At 44.4% G+C, this 20,680-nt stretch overlaps 4 protein-coding genes across 4 annotated transcripts in view; 2 read left to right on the top strand and 2 right to left on the bottom strand.

Annotated features, from left to right (window-relative positions):
* LOC126557567 (protein misato) overlaps nucleotides 1-20,680 on the bottom strand; it is a 235,683-nt gene that overhangs the window by 6,225 nt on the left and 208,778 nt on the right. The gene's annotated exons all lie outside the window — the stretch shown is intronic.
* On the bottom strand, nucleotides 136-476 carry LOC126559481 (28S ribosomal protein S33, mitochondrial). Its single transcript, XM_050215646.1, has one exon. The coding sequence runs from the start codon at nucleotides 469-471 to the stop codon at nucleotides 136-138; it is 336 nt and encodes a 111-aa protein (XP_050071603.1). The 5' UTR covers nucleotides 472-476.
* LOC126558097 (cleavage stimulation factor subunit 1) lies at nucleotides 691-2,067 on the top strand. The gene is made up of 2 exons (XM_050214049.1): nucleotides 691-780; nucleotides 861-2,067. The coding sequence occupies exons 1-2, from the start codon at nucleotides 707-709 to the stop codon at nucleotides 2,065-2,067; spliced, it is 1,281 nt and encodes a 426-aa protein (XP_050070006.1). The 5' UTR covers nucleotides 691-706.
* On the top strand, nucleotides 2,500-4,656 carry LOC126557315 (protein TAPT1 homolog). The gene is made up of 2 exons (XM_050213036.1): nucleotides 2,500-2,728; nucleotides 2,802-4,656. Exons 1-2 carry the CDS (start codon nucleotides 2,524-2,526, stop codon nucleotides 4,634-4,636), a joined length of 2,040 nt encoding a protein of 679 aa, XP_050068993.1. The 5' UTR covers nucleotides 2,500-2,523; the 3' UTR covers nucleotides 4,637-4,656.

Raw genomic sequence — 20,680 nt, 5'->3', positions numbered from 1 at the left:
TTTGTATTGAATGAGAATTATGAACCATATTGAATAAAGTGATGAAACACACAACAGTACACGCGGGTGCCGCGGTTTACGATTGACGAAACATCCTCTATATTTTGATAACACGATACGTAGCTATAATGCACCCTATTTCTTCGCACGCTTTCCTTCACCCTTCTTCGGTGGTGCTTTACCGCGCAGCGCCCGTAACCGCTTCATTTCTTCCTTGAAGTCCTGGTGCTCGTCCCGGAACAGTCCGTACTCGCGGAGCTTCATCGCTAGCAGATGTGTTTCCACGTGCCGCGGATACCAGTTCACAACGTAATCCCGCTGATGGATCGGTTCTTCGCTGAACATCTTGACCACCTTCATCGATTGAGGATTGGTTGGGCGGGCCACCTCACCGAAGATACGATTAGAAAGGTAGTTCATCCGGCGAGCGTACGTCGTCGTCAGCTTGGTAAGTTCCTTGTACTTGGACATATTACTATTTTACTGAGCACTCTACGCACGACAAAATACGATGGAATTGTGTAATTTTTGTTGTTGATAAAAGCAGCCCTTTTGACAGTTCTCTTGTGTTGGCAGTGGGTGAAAGCAGCCTCCGAGCGCGTTTGACAGTTCGCCAAACAACGCCGCATCTGTTTATGGTCAGATCATAACACGCCGGCAGGTGAGAATTGGTTTTGCAGATACAAAAGCGCTTAATTTTTCTATCATGAACGGTCAGGAGACTACGGAAACCAAGAATATGTTGAAGTGTCGCGAGCAGCTGTATCGAATGATGATAAGGTAGGTTTGAGTTGACCGTGTTACCGTAATCGGTGAGTCCTTCCGTTGTTTCATTCCTATGTTTCCCTTCCGGTTTTCAGTCAACTTTTCTACGACGGGCATCATGCGGTTGCGGTAGAGCTAACCAATGTAGTGCGGGCCGATCCACCCTGTCCACCGAGCGATCGATTGATGAACATGTTCAAGGAGGCAATCCATATCGAACAAACCAAAGAAAGCAATCTGTTCGATGATTTACCCTGCGGACTGGATCTGGAGTTTGAAACGGAAGGCTCGACGTTAGCACCGGAACCGGCATCCTACGAAACGGCTTATGTAACGTCCCACAAGCAAGCGTGTCGGGCGGGTTGTTTCAGCGGCGATGGTCAGCTTGTGGCCACCGGCAGCTTGGACGCGAGCATTAAAATCCTCGACGTGGATCGTATGCTTGCCAAATCGGCGCCGGAAGATATGGAAGCGGGTCGTGAACAGCATGCCCATCCGGTTATTCGAACACTGTACGACCACACGGATGAAGTGTCGTATTTGGAGTTTCATCCCAAGGAACAAATTCTTGCTTCCGGTTCGCGTGACAATACCGTCAAACTGTTCGACATATCGAAGGCATCGGTCAAAAAGGCTCACAAGGTGTTGAGCGATTGTGTACCGGTCCGGTGTATCGCATTTCATCCGACAGGCGATTACATGGCTGTCGGTACGGAGCACAACGTATTGCGAATGTACGACATACAGACGGCACAGTGCTTTGTTGGTGCAATCCCTTCTCAACAGCACAACAGCTCGATTACGTGTGTTCGATTCGCAGCCAATGCGAAAGTGTATGCAACGGGCAGTTTGGACGGGTCGATCAAGCTGTGGGACGGTGTTAGCAGCCGGTGTATAAACACGTTTGCACAGGCACACGATGGAGCTGAAATTTGCTCTGTAGTGTTTACGAAAAATGGCAAATACTTGCTCTCATCTGGACAAGATTCACTGGTAAAGCTTTGGGAACTGAGTACAAGCCGCTGTCTGATTGCGTACACCGGAGCTGGCACAACGGGCAAGCAAGAACATCAGACGCAAGCCATCTTTAACCACACCGAAGATTATGTTCTGTTTCCGGACGAAGCAACCACGTCGCTGTGCGCATGGAATTCCCGAAACGCGTCCCGCTGTCATCTGATGTCGTTGGGGCACAATGGAGCAGTACGACATATTGTGCATTCGCCAACACAATCCGCTTTTCTCACCTGTTCGGACGATTATCGTGCACGTTTCTGGGTGAAACGTACAACATCCCACTAGCAAATGAGTTAAGGTCATTCTTCCGGAACTGTTTATGTGAAGGATTTGACGATTAATTCCTTTTTATAATTATACGAATAAGTTAATAATAAATGTATGAGTATCCTCGAACGGATTCCTTTTATCTTGCTTCATTCGAACGGGCATCGGTTGGTCTCGGTGGACGGTGTGGGTGAAATTTTAAAACCCGCGCGGACATTGCCTTTGTTTGTAAACAGACAGTGGTGCGTGAAGTGATCCCACTAGCATTGATCCTATTCGCAACTGTCATTCAGCTGATTTTGGTTCACGCATTTTGATACGCTGACGTTCATAAACGGAGTGTGTATATTTTTTCCGCTAGGTGTTGTTTATCCAGCTTTATTTTTACGTGCGATTTCATAATTACACCGGAAGCTTAAGCTTACCAACTCTAACAAACTACAGGGAAATGCCAGCCGCATCGACACGGTGAGAATGATTCGCAAGGATGACATGTTTGTGACGCCCCAAGATCGTCAGCGAAAGCAGTTACGCTTTCGCGGTGACCTGGCGGCGCATTATGGTTTCAACCGGGATTCTGTCGGTTCCGGGTTGAATGGAACGTCTGGCAACAATCGTATCGAGGAAGCTTCATCCGATGACGATACGAAACGGGTACAAAATGGGGAAACGACACCGGGTAAGTTGGTGATTGGAGTCACTCATGTTATTGTACTTGTTCATTGTCGGAATTCCGGTATTCCTTCTTCTAGAGCGACCAGAACGTGGTAGTCTGTACGATTTTGTTCGTATAGAGCTTACCCGCGGGTATGTGCTGGAACACGACGAAGAGCGATACTCGGCAAGGCGTGAGAAAATATACTCCTTCCTGAAGATACCGCGCGAGCTGGAAAGTTTCATGCTGTACGGAGTACTTCAGTGTGCCGACTCGTTTCTGTACATCTACACCTTTCTACCGATAAGATATGTGCTAGCACTGTGGGCATTACTTACCAGACCGATTGCACGCTGCCTTGGGCTTCGGCGTCCTTCCCAGCGGTTACTTACACCGGCGGAAATTTGCGATTTACTAAAGGGCACGATTTGGATAATCTGTAGTTACACACTGCTGTACGTCGATACGAACATGCTATACCATCTGATCAAGAGCCAATCGATCATTAAGCTGTACATATTCTACAACATGCTAGAGGTGGGCGACCGGTTACTGTCCGCGTTCGGGCAGGACACGATCGATGCACTGTTCTGGACGGCAACCGAACCGAAGCACAGCAAACGGCAACATCTGGGTACGATTCCACACTTTCTGTTTGCGATCGTGTACGTGACGATGCACAGCGTGCTGGTAATGTTCCAGGCAACCTCTCTGAACGTCGCAATTAACTCGAACAACAAGGGTTTGCTGACTATCATGATGTCGAATAACTTTGTCGAGCTGAAAGGCAGCGTGTTTAAGAAGTTCGACAAAAACAACCTGTTTCAGCTAAGCTGTAGCGATGTGCGGGAACGCTTCCATCTGTCCGTGCTGATGCTGATCGTGCTGATACAGACGATGAAGGAGTTTAGCTGGAAATCGGAACAATTTTTCGTCATGTTTCCGGACTGCATGTACGTCATGATAACGGAGTGTTTGGTGGACTGGATCAAACACGCGTTCATCACGCGGTTCAATGAGATACCGTGCGAAGTGTATCGGGAGTACACCACCAGTCTGGCCTACGATATGACACAAACCCGGCAGAAGCATGCATTTAGCGATCATTCCGATCTGGTCGCTCGTCGTATGGGCTTCATACCGTACCCGCTCGGTGTTATTCTGGTGAAGGCTCTCTATCATGCACTATCGTTCGACAATGCAGGTTCGATTGTTATACTGCTCGTGGCGTTCCTGGCGTTGCTTTGTGCGCGCGTGCTGAACACAATTTGTGCACTCGGAAAGGCGTGCGATCTTACCCAAAAACATCAGGACGAGAAAAACCAGAGTGGATGTAATCCGCTTACTTCGACGCCTGTAGCGAGTAGTAGTGTCCGCGGACCAGGTGCCGGTGGTGGAATGACCGTCCGTGCGACGAGTGATACGGCTACTTCTCCGATTCACCGTTCACATGCAGCACAGTTAGCAAGTGTAGCCACATCACCGGCCAGTACGGTTTCGCCATCTTCCCCACAATCGACACCAATGTCGGTGGGTAAATCACCCAGCTCACTCACCAGTTCCGTCAGCAGCAGTTCAACCGACGTTCTTCGGAAAACATCCGGCCTAGGCGCTACCGCACTGTTTTCCAACAGTGACGTCGATCTGGATGATGTTAAACTGAACGATCAGGTCCTAAATGGTAGCAGCACTGGCAATGGAGAATCTACCGCTAGCCGGTCTCAGAAGGAAGAGGAAGAAAATGTTGCCCGCAGTGTGCCGGATCTGCAGCAGGAACCGGGGCTAGAAAAAACACCCGGTCGACATCAGAATGAACCGGTCTGCAGTGAGAGCGGTGAAGGATCGTTGCATCAGCATCATCATCCACATTATGTGCGAACACACAAACGATCAGAATCGGAACCCTCGATCCAGCTGGAAGGTGGTGGGTAAGGCTAGTGTATGGCGTAGAATGCGGGACAGAACACAGGATAGTTAGCTGACACGCCGCTACACACGCTACCAGTTGTTTGATTTGTACACCGTTATAGTAATTTATTTCCAGATAAAATGCTGAATTTTAGTTTTTGTCCCAATCGCCGGCAGTGGTTTCGGTATTGTAGGGCTGCTGCTGCTTGGCTAAGGCGCACCAAAGGCTGACACAATGCACTTCAATGTGTGTTTAGAGTTTAGAGTTTGTTTATTTGTTTCACTACTTTCGCTCGCGTTTTTCCCTTTGGGTTTGTTATCCTTTTCTCCCTTGTTTTTCCGGACTTGTGAATTGTACTTTTTCTGCTTTGTACTTGGATCCCGTTAGTTAGTAGTAAAGAAATGTGAAAATAAATTATGGATATAAAAAGGAATGTATGTTAGCTACTTGATACTCGAGAAAAAGCGACTCTGGTAACTGTTCTATGCAGTAGTATTGATGTATACGGATAGGTAATCACCTCTCACGTTGCCCAAATTTTCATATATCTAGGATTAAAAAACAGCACCGGCAACAAAATAGATGCCAGTCAGTCATACTAGAGTCTAAAGAATTCTACCCGTTAGTGTGGAAGTGACTGGTATATACTGATGACATAGATACTGTTGCTTTGAGGCTTTCCGATGTTTCAAAACCTTACCCAAGGCCACTTGCCAAAAAAGCCAGACTAGAGCCAGACTAGATGACTTTTTACAACATTTATAGGCCCTGTACTCACATACGATTGAGGATTAATGCGTAGAGGACAAAGTACCTGCCTACCCGACTCGGAAGCAGAGTAGCAGTAGACGGCAAACGATAACGAGGATCCCCAATCTGCTGCGATATGCTACGAGCTATCATTGGGGGTGTGTGCGAGCAGGGCATATGGAGAAAGTTTATGAATCACGGTCTAACTGAGCACGACGTGCTCGTTCTTGAGAATGCCAAGAAAAACTCACAATCGTGTCAGGTATATCGATCCTCCCCAAACTATCAAAAATCTCTTAGACGCGTTCTGGAGAAAGTTTTTTAGAAGAAGTATTAGCTCCGTAAGTGTGGAAGAACAATGGAGAAGTTACTAAAAGCAACGATCGTCTCGATGGATCTTGAAATCTATAAAGCTTACGATGGTCTCACCATAATACATCCAATAAGAATTGTCAGGTTCAAATGAGCTGGTCATGTCAAGTGAATGACTCTGGATGACCCAGCTCGTAAAGTCCTTTTCGGTTTCAAATGAGATAAGAATTGGATTGGCAGACGTACAGTACATCCAGAAGAATCTCTTCCACTCAAAATACCTGTCACGACGGATGCAGCACTGACTGAGGCAAGGGCGTCTGAGGTAGTATGTAAAGATTTTTTCTTAACCGCATTCAAGAGGAAATGCTGAAAAAGAATGACCACTCCTCGGAGTCTGAACATGTCATGAAAATGGCACCAAACGAACTAGCTTGTAAAGCCACACAAAGAAAGGTGGCCAAAACCAAAATGGTTGGTTGAAATGATGTCGTTAATTCGACATCATTTCTTCAGAAAGACTGTACACTTCAAAGCTAATGTGTGTGTTAACGCTGGATAACAAACAGGTTTATCTCACCCACTAATCATTAATGCGATAAGCTTTTTTTTCAGCAACCGTAAAATATTGTTGCCAGAAGCAGCACGATTTTCCATGGAATGTCTTCACAATAACACCAATGCAAGAAGTATTTTCTTCCCAACAAATCATGAAAATTGGCTAGAGCTTTTATGGACACAACTACAACTACAGAAAAAAGAAAGATGGGGAAATCCAGCAAGATGATCGTTAAAATTTAATTACCACGATTCGCCCCGCGATACCAGATTTCACGCGATTACTTTTATCACACATTATTATTGTCCCGATTGCCGTACTGCATCGCTCCACAAAACTGATCCTTAATCCACCACTTAAAGCATCACTGGAGGGGTGTTTTATTTTACGATCTCGTTTGAAGCAACAACCCTGTGAAAGGTGTGGTAGTGCGATCTGTGAAATTATAGTCACCGTTTTGGGGTGGAACGATGTAACCGTAGTACATCGGTTGGCGAGAAGACACCACCGGGAACACACGATCCGGAAGGATGAAACATTTATTTCCTTCTCAATCGCCTTTATCGCCTCTCCATACCCTGGATGGGTACGGACCGGCGTGCTAGTCCATGAATGGGAATCCATTCCCGGGCCCGGAACAAAACAAAATCGAAGGTTGTAGCTTGTTTCTTCCATTCGCGCACCGGCCACAAAGACACAATTCTGACACCCTCGAGATACTTCGCCAAAGACAATCGGTTAGCCAGCCTTAATTGATAATCTTATGATATGTTATTTTCCCGTATTTATGCTTCGATCGTGACATCTTAAAAGGTATCATTTAATTTAATCCGCGCAACGAGTCTTTTCTTTTCTGCACTCTTCGTGTGTGCTCCATTTGCTGTGCTTGGTTGTCGGTGCATGGCGGTACATTGGTTGAAGAGAAAACGGTTACGATGTGACTTTATCCTGTGTTCTTTTTTTGTTGCTCCTTTGTTTCTTTATTTTCATCTCCCGCTTGACAGAGTCTTGGGATGCAAAATGCAACATTCTCGCAGAAAGAAAAATGCTCATAATGATGTATGATGAACATACAAAGCACGGGTCGGGTTTGATGGGGAAGATGTTGCACTTCAATCGATTGGCTCCCTGCTCAAGTCAGTCATTGAGCGGTGGGACACCTTGAGTCCATCCACTTGGTCCCATCGATCCGGATGAGTTGAGGTGGAAGAATCGAATTGAAATCAATGAAATGATACTTGTATCCCTGCTGCAACTCGTTTGTACACGGTAGCTGGCATCAGGTTTGGTATTGACGTTCCGATTGGATCTCCTCTTGGTCCGAGGTGTGGCTGAGAACCGACGGGAAAGGTCATAAAGTGGAATGTGTTTTAATCGCGCATTTGATGTGGTTATGTTTCGCTAATGAAGTACGGGCACTATTATCACGGCTGTCAATCTGTGTCCATTGTAGAGCTGCCTTGGAAAATATTGTAGCTAATGTTATACGTCATGTAATTACCATGTTTTGCATCTTATGTTATTTTATTAAGAACTAAGAACTGTGTTATGTTATAGGTAAATTAAGAAATTTTTCAACCTCGTGGTGGCCAAGTAGGGAACGTATTAGGATTTATTTTTTCAAGAAGAAAACCAGATCTTTCATATTTACTTAGGAACTCTTCGTTCCTGCCTGTCCCGATCCTCACCGGAATCACATTTACCAATGCTTTCCAGCATCCCGATAGTGCTCTGATTGGTTCTCCGTCTTCCATAGCCACCGTCACCGTCACTGTCGCAGTGACACGATCGAAGATGGTGGAAAATGGCAAACAAGCACACCGATCGATACGATCACCTATTAAATTATGGAAAATTATAACCCATACCGTCCAAAACGATCGCAGCGTGGGGGTTCTTCGCGACCATCAGTGCCGAGCACTTGGAACATTGACTCCGGTGGAACGTGGTGCTTTTTTGATCGTCAAGTACGATGATCACGCGTGCCATTCGCATAAAATTAAACGGCAAACCGAAGGTATACCTCGCCCTGGCTCCCTCCGGAAGCGAAGGTAGCAATGGTGGCCATTCCGAAGGTTTTTAGATGCGACCGGGAATGTGAATGGCGCGAGGATGGGAGACAGTGAGACTTCACCAAAAAAAAAAAAGAAGGTGCGGTTCAACAGGCATCGGTTGGAGATTCACTTCGTAACCATCACTCAGCTGTTCTGCACACCGCTGATGCCGTGTGCTTCAGCCGGTGGCAGAATAGTGTAAGGGAAGGTTTGGATACGGAACTATGCGACATCCAATCGCAATTTCTTGGCACCTTCACGGCACCTTAAATACCACCGATTCGTATGCTAATTGCCCGTAACGACACCGGATCCGGCTGACGCGGCCCGATCGACGGCCGGGTTGTCGTTAAATTAAAACAAAACAATTTGTCCAACGATTCATAACTCATAACCGTAATGCGATACAATCTCGAACCCAGACGAGGGTTACCGGGTGATGCTCCCCCGAATGACACAGCGAGAGCATGTGTGGACGCGTGCCTGTGCAGAGCCACAACGTAGCACTTAGGCTGCCCACCGACCAAAAACGATCAGTAAACCAACCGGGGAAGTGAGTTTGAAGTATTGCTGCATGAAACCAAAGCCTAGCCAGAGCACGAGTCAAAACAACAAGACGAAACCACAGCCACCACCATTCATGAAATTTGAGTAGCTTCTAAAGTCAGAAAAAAAATCAATGATAGGGCGCGGGAAGGGAAACCGATTAGCTGACCGCTAATGCAACGCTAAATGGTTGGTGAAAATGGCCGATTGCTTGCATGAAAAAAAAAACCTGCCGAGAGGAAGCAGCTCACCTGATAGTCGCCGCAGGATTTGACGATTGATCAGATAAAAAGCAGCGTAGTACCTGCCACGTTTCACGCCTCTGTGTCCCGTTCCCGCTCTGGGCTCGTGCCAAAAGATTGATGGGCGAAAAGGGCATATTTTATTGCGAGATTATGTGTAGGTGTGCGTGTGTGTGCTTTTTTGGTCTTTAGCACAACGATCGTCTGTATTTATTATACTTTTTTTTTGGGTGGTGTGATGTCTTTTCTGCGGTAGCGAATGATGAATATTTTCCTGTTTGGGAAAATACGGCCAATTGTGTCATACAATTTTAGTTTTCTGTAATGGGAAACTTAAGATGCGCTGAGAATACGATCTGTCATTACTCTTGCCTTCGATTAGTCTTCTGTTCTTCAGCATACATGATGAAGAAACCAACTAACTTTAAATTTAAAAAAAGTAACAAATAATACAGTTAACAAATTATTTATCCGTTTAGAAAATTGTGGATGATAATCTTTACTAGTTGTGCGATAAGCTCCGCCGGTCTTCACACAACTACAATTACGAGGCGTTAATAAGTTTCGCAAGCTATTAGATAACTGGGAAGACTTAAAAGATCGTTTAGCCAAGCAGAAGTTCCCTAATAAACTAGGATCACAAGTGACAACATTGGAACTTTAAGTTGAAGTCAAAATAGTACATTAATATTTAGAGTAATTAACGCCATGCTAGATTCTGCCGGGACTTAAAGATACCACGTGGTTATTGGATAGACAGAATTTGAACCCCGTTCGTGCCGTGTGAAGACTGTAGCATAACATTCAATTCTTATATTGAATTTTAAAATTAATTGCTTGTAAACACATAACGCAGATATGTACATTCCCGTCCCAAAATTCATCCACCTTCATTGTAGCCAAAAATCTGCACCAAAACCTTTTACCAGAGCCCAACTTTATGGAGCACATAATTTTCCATTTTACAGCTCTGCGATGCCGTACGGTCAGCTGCGGTACGAGACGATAAAGAAAAGAGTCTTCCACCTATCGTCACGCGTGCGGTAACGGTTGCCCGTTAGAATGCATGCGTGCAGCATGTTCGTCATTCGCCGTGAAAGGAAGCTACCCAGCAAAGCTTCTCCCTCGCGCAACAACAGTCACGAGAGTACTCCACCGGGTGGCATTGCATGGTAAGCAATGATCAGCATTAGGAAGAAGAGGAACAAAATACAAAAAAAAAAAATACGCAAATGTAGTTCACCGATACCGGACACTGGTCAGCCCGATCATAACATAGCGACTCCATGGAGTGATCGTTTGCGATCGTCGTCGCAAACGTAACTAACGCGTCGGCTTTTGCGAACGACCGAGAAACCGGCACGTCCTGTGTTTTGCTTACCTTCGATCACTCTTTATCACCCGCTATTCTTCACCTGACGCAACGTGAAAGAGGTTAAATGCATGTTTTATTTACGGTACCGGCTCGGCTCGGCTATACATTCAACAAACCGCAAGGGCTCCTTTCTCTTGGCGCGCTTGGTGCTGAATCCGGGAGGGAGTTGTTGCATGTAGATTTGACATAAACACCGTTTGGAAGAAGCTGATGGTTGCGAACCTCGGTTAATAAAACTTGCAGGATAATCGCTCCAGGGATTCTGGAGATGGGGGGAATCGGATTGGAGTTTGTGCGGAATGATTCATACGCGCTTGGCATTCTTTATTCAAATTATGCGTGTTTTAAGAAAGTAGCGAAGTTTATTTGAAAAGAAAATCGTTATCAGGTTTAAAAACGATATCGTTAAGCATAGTTGTGTCAAACAGCTAGCAGTTAAAAGCAATAAGAGATTTTATTAAACGACATTATAGGTCACACCGGGCATCTAATGGTTTACTAATAAATGGCTTACTACGGGGGAACGTTCCGGATAGGTTTTGATAATCGGCCGTACCATGTGAAGTACAGAGTAAATAGAGCCATACAGCTAGTTAAACGTTTCTACTAACATACCATAACTTCAGCTCGGTTCAAATCTAATCATTCTAGCTGTTCTGCTCTTTCCTAAATTCTTCTCTTTGAACTAATGACCTACTGGGTCATGTACCTTCCAGACCTATTTGGAAACCTAATTTATTACCACAAAGGACTGAATTACTGATTATATGATATACTTACTATAACCCATCTTGTTCATCTTTTCATTACTAGGGAACGCTCCGGATTGAGTTTGAACCCCAGTCCTGCCGTGGTAAGACCAATGCCGCTGTTGCCTCTACCGCAGGACCAATATTGCAATATTGGGTATCCCAACATTAATTATTTTTTATGTTGTCTCGAGGATCCCGATGTTCTACATTAAAAATTTTGTTTTTGTTTTTGTTCCGTAATTCTTTGACGATTTCTCACACATTTTTGATATTTAAATGTCGTTTTAAAGTAGCTTTTTTTTGAAAATAATTTTTCCCAATTTTTTTTACCTAAACACGAATAACTTATTATGAAATCTTAGTTAAAATTGAACTCACAAACAGGAATTTTCTGCGTAGCTAAAAAATAAGAAGAGTGTATTTGAAAATATGAAAAATATAGTAATTTACGGGTATTTTCATTCTTCTTCACTTACTAAAACTTAATTTTTAGCTTTCTTTTCCAGTTGTTGTTTTATTGCTAAAAAGAAATTGTTATTTTTAAACTTATTCAAAAATATTTAAACGTCAGTAAGAAAACATAAGCGTATCAGAAAGCGCCAATAATAACTGAAGATACCCTGTAAAAATAAAAACGAAACAATAGTTCGAAGTTGTTGCATAATTTATTTAACCTTCTTTCTTAAGATTCACCATGTTGACCCTCGGTTATACTGGTTTGGGTGCTAATTACTTGACATTACGTGTTCCCACTCATTGAACTCCCCAGTAAGGAGTACCCTTCTTCCCGTAAAATCCAGTCTCCTTGGCATGCTTTTAAACTGCCGCCGCAACTTCGCGCGCCCGGGGTTCGGATTAGATCAATTAGATTTAGTGTACCAGTAGTGCACCGTTACACACGAGCAGCAGCATATCACCTTGTGCGCTGCATCGTGATTAATTAATCATTAGCCATTGGACGCGCGCGCAATCGCCGCACGCTGTTGTGGCTCGTGTTATGTTGCGAATAACATCGAATGAACCCACCGATAATCCAGCACGGCTTCGGTATGTGCGGCCCCCCTTTTGTACGGTGTGTGTGTGTGTGTGCGTGTATGTGCGCCTTGCCGTGTGAAATTTATTGCCCGTCACCAATCGATGCGATCGATGCGTTTATGCATCCAACCCGTTCGCGTGTGCGTGTGCCCCAGTAAATCATAGGCCACTTTGGACCGTCCTGCTTCATCCAGCTTTGCGGTGGTTCGGTTGATGTCAGCTGATGTACGCAGCTGATGGATGCGCTCGAAGTTTTTCGCGTAAACTAACGGGCCGTTGCAAATGTGGAACCGATCGGACGCGAAGATTGTAGCAGAGTGTGTGCTCACTTGCGGCCACACAATTGGGGTTTGTTGCAGTGTTGCGTAAGGTACTCTGGTAGCATGGGTGACTAGAATTATAAAACGAAACATAATCTTCACTACTAGCGAGTCCGGAATGTCACAATTCTTCCTTTGATTGGGGTTAGTGGCTTGGTTTTGAGGACTACTTTTTGGAAAAAAAGAAATGTATTTGCTCTTAATGTAGTCTCAAAAATCTACATGGTTGCCAACATGAATTCCTTTCCAACTGTTCAAGGTCCATTTAGCTTAAGACATTCTTTCAAATTCAATACCATCAAAATGATCCCTACTACAATCGCTGGTGGAATACTTTACAAGCAGGCAACAGCACAATACGCGATCAACAAAGCGAATCCGTCCAATAGGATGACTAGTAGAAATTGGAACGTAATCGAACCCTATCCCTATCGCGCATCAAGACATCAACCCCACACCGGACACCCGGACGAATCATAATCTTATTATCGGGTGAGATGTGTAAAAAATCAGCATCCCCCCAAACAGCGGAAATGCCGAACCGAATGTGGCTGCTAGTCTTTAGAGGATACTTAAGCGAAGTTCACAATGCTGTTAAAAGCTCAATTCAATCAAAGTATTTCAATTTGACTGTTCGCCGTCTTTCTCTCCATCTGACTCACTCTCCGTTTGATCGATCGCTCGATCAAATCACCAAATTTCGGTGAGATGTTGTGAATAGAAAGCGAATAGCGCATTCTTTTCCAAGGCTCCCGGGTTTTTTTTTGTTGTACCGGGTAGCGTCGAACGATCCAATCCACCCGTGGAAGGCGGTTTTTGAAATATAAACATCAATCCCGGCCAGTAGCCAGAACCATCAAGCTCCCAAAAGCTCTCGATTATTGTTTGTTTCCTTTCTGCCCTTGTGCCCCATCTGCAAAGCCCTTATCCGACCGCTCTGCTTGCGGACTCCCCTCATCCAATCGGTACCCGGTTTGGAGTGTTTGTAGTACGGCAATATCGGCAGTCGACCCTCAGCCGGGGACCGTCAAGTGGTCGATGGTCGCAGTGAAGGCGCGAGGCTTCGCTACCGGAGGAAATCGGTAAAACGGAGCAGTAGGAAAATAAATAAACCAGCACAGCACCACGTGCAGCGTGTAGTTGTCCACGACAGCGCTTCGCGGGCAGGATCCGATTATGTTTTTCTTCTCACTCCCGTTTCGATATGCCACACAATGAGCTTCTTTCACGTTTGGCTGAATAAATCCCGTGTGTTGTTTGGGTTGTTTTTCGAAGGGAGCAACAACAAAAAAAAAAACTCCATGCAACAACAGCAGCAGCCGCGAGATGGTGTTGCGAGATCTCAGGAGCTCGGTTGTTGGGTGTTCCGCCTGTCAGTTCGATCGATCGGTCAGCACCCTGGACGAAACCACACACGATCATAATGTGAAATAGCTTCCAGCGTGAGAGTGTTTAGGAAGCGACCGCAACGCGTGTGCCGATCGATAATGCCGATACGATCTCGGTAGTAGTATCGATTGCTCCCGCAGAGTTGCTTCCGAAACTGGCCAGAGAATTAAAGAAACCAAAAAAAGACACACAGTAATCGCGATCCGATCCGATTCCGATCGAATTCGCTGAAGATCTGCTGATAATGCTAACGACGATGCTTAACGCAGACAAAATATTTTGTGTGTGTGTGTGTGCGTGTGCCATGCTTCCGATTGGGCCAGGGAATTGATAGCATCCGGGCTGGCTTTCGAACAACTTTGGAATGAAAAATGCATTCTTCTGTTTTGTTTTGACCGCCAACTTACTATAGCTGGTCGAGCTTATCATGCGCTACGATCAAGGGTCGAGATGTTTCATGCGAAAATCGAGAACGAAACAGTTCCAAATCGATGTAAATGGTGTAGTAGATATGTATCTCGGTGGAATCGACCGATCGAGTTCAAATGTACCGCATCAACGACGAGAAAATTTGAAGAATTAATAATCCCAAGCAATTCTGAATTGTTTGGGGAGATTTTGATTTGAAAATTAGGGTTCGTTCGTTAACTAACTAACTTAACTTAGGGCGACCCGGTCGTGAGGCAACAACAGCACCGGTCGTCACACGTTATGACCGAGGTTCAAACGTCATACGGATCATTCCCCCGTAGTGAGGACTGACTATCTATCAAGCCATTGGATAGCCGGCGTGACCAAGTACCAGGCCGTTAAGGCAAGAAGATGTTTTAATTAAATAAGATATTATAACGAAATTACTTATTGCCTTGGATTTGCTATGGTGTTATGGTAGAAGTTAATTTTTAATTAAATAATAACTAGTTATTTCCACGATCTAAGACCACAAAAACACTCCATGAAATTCCCCGGAACAAGAACTGATCTTGATTGGTAGTTTTGAGAAGAAATTCTATTTTTTTTTAAAGAACTCATATCACAAATCTGTCACAATTTGTTGCTACCTCGCGCGCCACTCGTGCCCTCTAGGCCCACCGATTTTCTACCACCACCGAAAACTCCCGCTGCGTCGGACCGGTAATAATCAATTAAAGAAATGCTCGAAAATGAAACGAAAGGTGTAAAAGATAAAGCTCTTCTCATTTTTTGTCAGTCCGTTCGCACCTCGCGTCCTCGATCGTACCTCCCAGCCGGGTCTACCTTCGTACTGATTAATACTAAAGATAACTGTGGATGTCTTCTGAATCCCGGTAGTCCGGAGCTAAGAGTCCGAAGAATCGCAGAACCCTTTCCTAAGGTTCTCTGCGCTGTCGTTGCTAGCAGTTGTGTCCTTGAGTGAGGTAAACGGTGGCTTGATTTCGTTCCTTTTTCAATTCTCCATGCTCAGCGATACACATACTAAAGCCATCAGCAGCCAGCAGTGCCAGCCGACGCATAACGAGGGCCTGGTAACCAAGGAATTACCCCAATAGAACCGAAATCAATCCAGCAGTTTGGGATAGCTTTCCATCGAAAAGGTTCTGTTGCTTTTGTTTTGTTTGGTGGTGTGTTTCAATCTTTCCAGTACTGCTGTGCCTCTTTTTCTTGCCAGTCTTACCGATCTCTTCCGCAGCGAGGCTGGTTCATTCATTAATTCGCTCATTGATGGTTGTGTTTTATAATTTATTCAAGTGAACGCTTTCGCGCCCTCCGTCCGTTGTCGGGCTGGATAATCTCGGAGCTCTGAGGGGACGAAGGAGGCCGTTTCCAACCGCCGGATCTGATCATGCCAAAGTGGAAGTGTCTAAGGCGGATGGAGATGAGGGATCGTGATCGTGACAGCCCGGGTTTTCGGGTACGAGAAGCGAGTCCGGTTGATATCATCCGAAATCAACCTTCTTAGGGCTAGTTCTTTGCTTTCAACGCTTGCAAAACCAAGCGCGGAGGGTTTGTATGGAGTGTGAGCGTGCGTCAGGGAGATGAGGTGGCTTAAAATGTGACATTTCCTGTCGTAGAAGTGATGGCAATTAATTATAACCACGTTCCCTTTTGTCCTGCGAGCGAGCGAGGGTAGAGTTAGAAGGTATACGATACTTGATGCCAGAAGATCGTTTCTTATTATATATTGCTTTCGCATCTTACTGGGTTGAGGTTGATCGTAAGAAACTAGAATTCTCGTTATGCTTTGTTTGTTTTAATAATAAATCTAATATTGTTCAATCACAACTTGTTCGAGTATCGAGTAAAGGAGTACTGAGTGAGGACATTACTTTAAAAAAACCTAATTTAAATTTGATTACAATATTTATCAGTTTTTTGTTATTTTTCCACCTTTGTCCTACCATTGATCGCTATTTCGCTTAGGTTTTTACTATAATAAAAAATTAACACAAAAATCTAGGCAAAAAAAAATTTGTTTTTTTCCGCGCGAAAACCAATGCCAAAGCAAATGAGATCGATAAATGTTTGTTAATCGATCGTACGGCATATGTTTATATGGCAACGGTACGATCAAGCAGATAGTTTGCTGATGTGCTGTCTTTTGTCTAGCGGTCTAATTATCCGTCAACACGTTCAAACAGCGCAGGATCAACCGTCGATACATTAATAGATCGCTACCGAGCGAACCGACAAGTTTGCAAAGGACCAAAAAATGGTAATCACTACATCTTCGATCACAAATTGGGATAGTTATAGCTAAAAATCGCCCCAACCAGCCGACACGCACTCCACACTGTCTGGCTGGCATCACTCCATTCCAACCCCCACTGGCTAATGATCGAACGAAATAGCAAATTGGGACCATTTTTCTCTAAAACCGACGCTGGACTTCTGTTTCGCCCTGCCGATAGCGTATCATACGTAATGTTCGAACGAAGGATCCCAGTATGTGGAGTTCCAGTTCCACTTAATTATGCTTTCGGTGTTCGGATTGTTTTCATTATAGCATTCACTCTCCTGCGTATAATGTTTTTTATAAAGCCAGCCAACAAACGCTTTAGCCAGAGGGTGTCGATCGTTTAAATTTCCCTCCCCGAAAACCCGCCACCAACTGTCAAAGCAATATTAAAATGAACCTAAAAGCCAAACCCGAGCTGGACAACGGACACCCAAACGGACGACGATGAAACAATAAATGCGCGTTACGGTGCAGGATAAACTGGATTTTAATTTGTGAAATATTTCCCCAAATGAGTGGACGGAAGGAATATAAAAAAAAAATAAATCCTCGAATGGAACAGTAAAAAAACAGTAGACTGTTAACGTATTAAACCGGTGCGAATGGGGTGTAAGGGTGAAGGAGGCGAGTTTTACGGTAGAGAGAAACATTGAAATGAGGTAGCACCAACCGTTGCTTGGTTGGTTGACGTGGTGCGAATGAAAAACCGATCACCGTTTGCATCGCTCGTCTCGATTGCTAATGACACAATTTTAATCGGATGTCACACGCTAATGATCGAAATCAATCCGCACAAGGCGTGTGGTGAAGGATGCATTCAGGTGGAAGGAGGGGTCTGGGGGACAAATGGTAAAGGGAAGGGTGTGCATTTTTACGAACTGCATCGGAAATTCCTTGATTTGTTTAACGCAGCTTAAGTTCCTACTACAAAAAATCTAAGACGAAGGAATAGTATCGAATATTATGCTCATTTTGTTTTAATCTCTTGAGAATATACATGTGATCAATGCACAGTGTGTGTGAGTTTTTCTTCGGTCAACTGATTGGGCTGACTATTAACAGACTACCAGAGCAGATTAACCAGTTGATCGGTAAGATTTGCACACGCGCCTTACTGTTTGCTGAAGTAAAAAGTCATCCTCATCCCGAAACTCGGCACACAAACTGCTTGACCGAAGCCACGGGCAAAGCCCGTGTATTCCTTACTACCGTTCGTTAATTAATTGCTCGTGTCTTATGGGACTGGACATTTGTTTCTTGTGGATGTGCTTAAGCGTGTTTCGCTCGTTTAGAGTATGTTTTTTTTTTTTAGTTCCTTTTTAATCGTCTTGACACTCATCATCCAGGGGGGAACATTTTTCGGAAGCTACGTTTTTGGCGCCTCTGTTGTCCTGTGACTTGTTGTGTTTTCCCCTCCTCCACTTCGATTTGCATTTTACACCATTTAAGTTAATGAAAGCATGAAATTAACAACATGCTTTAACGACCGGGTGCTGAATAAAGTGGGAAAATGTACAATAAATGGAAGCAAGATGACCATTGACAGCAAAAGCTGCAGACGTCCTGATCATTCTTTCACCTGATCGGTTAAGGCGCCACACCGGAAGGTGAAGGCGATCAACAGCGCGTGGTCTAGAATGTTAGTTCTGAGTTCTGATTTTATACTAACCGTTGTACCTCCCGGATGGGTGCCAAGTGGATTGAGTTTAAGCGAGAGTTACCCGCTTCTCGCACGAATAACCTTCAAAGCACTTCTCAAACACTTCATCCAGAGGGTACACAGGCCCAATCGCGGGATAACGCAACCCGATAACGAAAACATTGTTGTATCCTTTGGCCAGTTTGCCACACCGATCGAAATCGTGGTCGTCCCTTAGCGGTCTGCTGTTGTTGTCGCTGCTGCTGTGTTCCGAGATTCGTGCCTGTGCCAACGGTGTGTATGCCCCTCAATGTGAAGATTAATCGGTGGCGATATCTCATCAGGGATAATTAATTTTCCTTCCGCATGGCCACCACCACCTTTCCGACCCCTTACTACTGTGCCCCTGGGCCTGGGCGTAGTGTAGAAGCGAGTTCTCTGGCTCCGTCTGCAAAACGGATGCATCACTCACAGATTCGACGAAGGAATTCTGCACCGCATGTCATTGGTGGTGGAGACTTTAAAGGGATTCTGTTCTGGCTACCGGGCAGACACTGGAGACCGAACTAAACCTACAGCCACAGTGGGGGGTCGTGCATGGGCAGCTTCACTTAAGGTTAAGGTTATACGCATTGCTCCAGTGCTGCAGCAGTTTGTTCTGGCAATGCCAGAGCAACCGGATGGTTTGATCCCGGTGGTAATAGGTGTCAGCATCGGATTGGGAGTGATCGTGCAACTGTTTTCAGCGTCGCTACTTGCTACTTGCTGTTTGAGAAATATGGAAAGTTAAGCAGGGTGGAAGTATGCCACGCTGGAGACTAGTTTTTGTTTGTATTCGAGTCATTTATAAAGCGTGCTCACGGTAGCCTGATAAGCATCGCGAAACGTTTGCTACAACTTTATTCATTACGTGATGAAGTAATGGTATTAGTGAACTCAACTTGATTGAAGTGAAATTAAAACATTTGTACTCCCACAGGAATAAAGGTAAAAGGAAGGAAATTTGCAATTTGTACAAAGTCAACACAAGAGGTGTTAACAATACAGGGACGAGATAATATGTATATAAAAATCGGATATAAAAAGTTCCTAGCTTAATCATCATGTAGTGCCTTATGTTAAAGCTCTAAGTGTACCAGACCTTGACTTAAAACACGTGTTTGTATGTCTCTTAAGCAGTATCTCTTCAAACTAGCAATGCAAAATTTGAATTATTTGCGTAAATAACAGAGCGAAGAGCGAATAACAAAAAAAAAAACAAAACTGCAACATAGAACTTGTCGACATTGACATTTAAAGGTATCGGTAGCAGGTGTTAACAGAAAACATGAATTATAAATCATCGCGTGCAATGGCTCCGGAGGTTACATTTCACTTAACAGCCCATTTCATACAGTGTTGGTAGTAAATGCACGTTCACCAATATCCACCACCTTTGGTCAGTAATAACCACTTTATGCTGCCGATTCGTTACGGATGCTGCACAAGCTGAAACGGCCATTTAATTTTTTAATGTATTGCTGGATGCTTGAAAAAAAAAAGGTTATTCCATCAAACCTTCGTAACAGGGTGTTAAACAACCATTAATATAACAATTTAATTTTGACACATATTTTCCAGCCCAACTGATAATGTTTGTTGTCCATTAAGAAATCTTGAAAGCTTGAAACTCATCACCTCTTCATCTTATTGGCTTAACGACCTTCTAAGGTCATACCGGCCAACTAATGGCCTACTAGACTTGCTGATACCATGTTGGATAGTCAGTCCTAAATACGGTGAAAAGGTCCCCGGATGAAATTTGAACACCGGTCCTGTACTGTGAAGATCAGCGCCGTTGTTCCCGCTATCACTGGACTTTCGCAGCTTCCATTTCATCACTCAACATGAGTAATTAAACTGATACGTTGTAAGTTTGGAAATAATATTTTAAGTGTATTATTCATGTATCAGTACTGTAGATAAGTTCGCGTGCGGTTCTAGTACAAGTGCCATAAACTATTCAATCTTGCAACACTGCCAATTTGAAGATCGAGAACTTTAAGGCTCAGCACTTCAATTTCAACGCTCGTTGAACATCCTTCGCAAACGCAAGACGGTGTTTGCAAGGGCGTTTGAGGTAATTCAGCCAGCCATTTGTCAACGTTTAAAAAATATGGTACGAACTGAACCAAGGGATCATCGACACCCAGGCAGAACAGACAAGAAAAATTCAATGTGCCATGTGCCAGCACCAGTTAAAAAATATTCTAAAAATGTCGAAATGGATTGCCCTACCCTAGTCGCCGTACAGCCCAGACATTGCACCTTCTGATTATCATCTTTTGCTATCGATCCAACATGGCCTAGCTGAGCAGCACTTCTCCAATTTTGGAGAG

This window comes from Anopheles maculipalpis, chromosome 2RL, assembly GCF_943734695.1.
Source record: "Anopheles maculipalpis chromosome 2RL, idAnoMacuDA_375_x, whole genome shotgun sequence".
NCBI lineage: Eukaryota > Metazoa > Arthropoda > Insecta > Diptera > Culicidae > Anopheles > Anopheles maculipalpis.
This window is presented reverse-complemented; position numbering and strand designations above follow the sequence as displayed.

Coding starts and splice junctions, on each gene's coding strand:
- LOC126559481 (XM_050215646.1), bottom strand. CDS start 471: ATGTCCAAGTACAAGGAACTTACCAAGCTGACGACGACGTACGCTCGC.
- LOC126558097 (XM_050214049.1), top strand. CDS start 707: ATGAACGGTCAGGAGACTACGGAAACCAAGAATATGTTGAAGTGTCGC. Junction 781..860: donor CTGTATCGAATGATGATAAG/GTAGGTTTGAGT, acceptor TCCGGTTTTCAG/TCAACTTTTCTACGACGGGC.
- LOC126557315 (XM_050213036.1), top strand. CDS start 2,524: ATGATTCGCAAGGATGACATGTTTGTGACGCCCCAAGATCGTCAGCGA. Junction 2,729..2,801: donor AAATGGGGAAACGACACCGG/GTAAGTTGGTGA, acceptor TCCTTCTTCTAG/AGCGACCAGAACGTGGTAGT.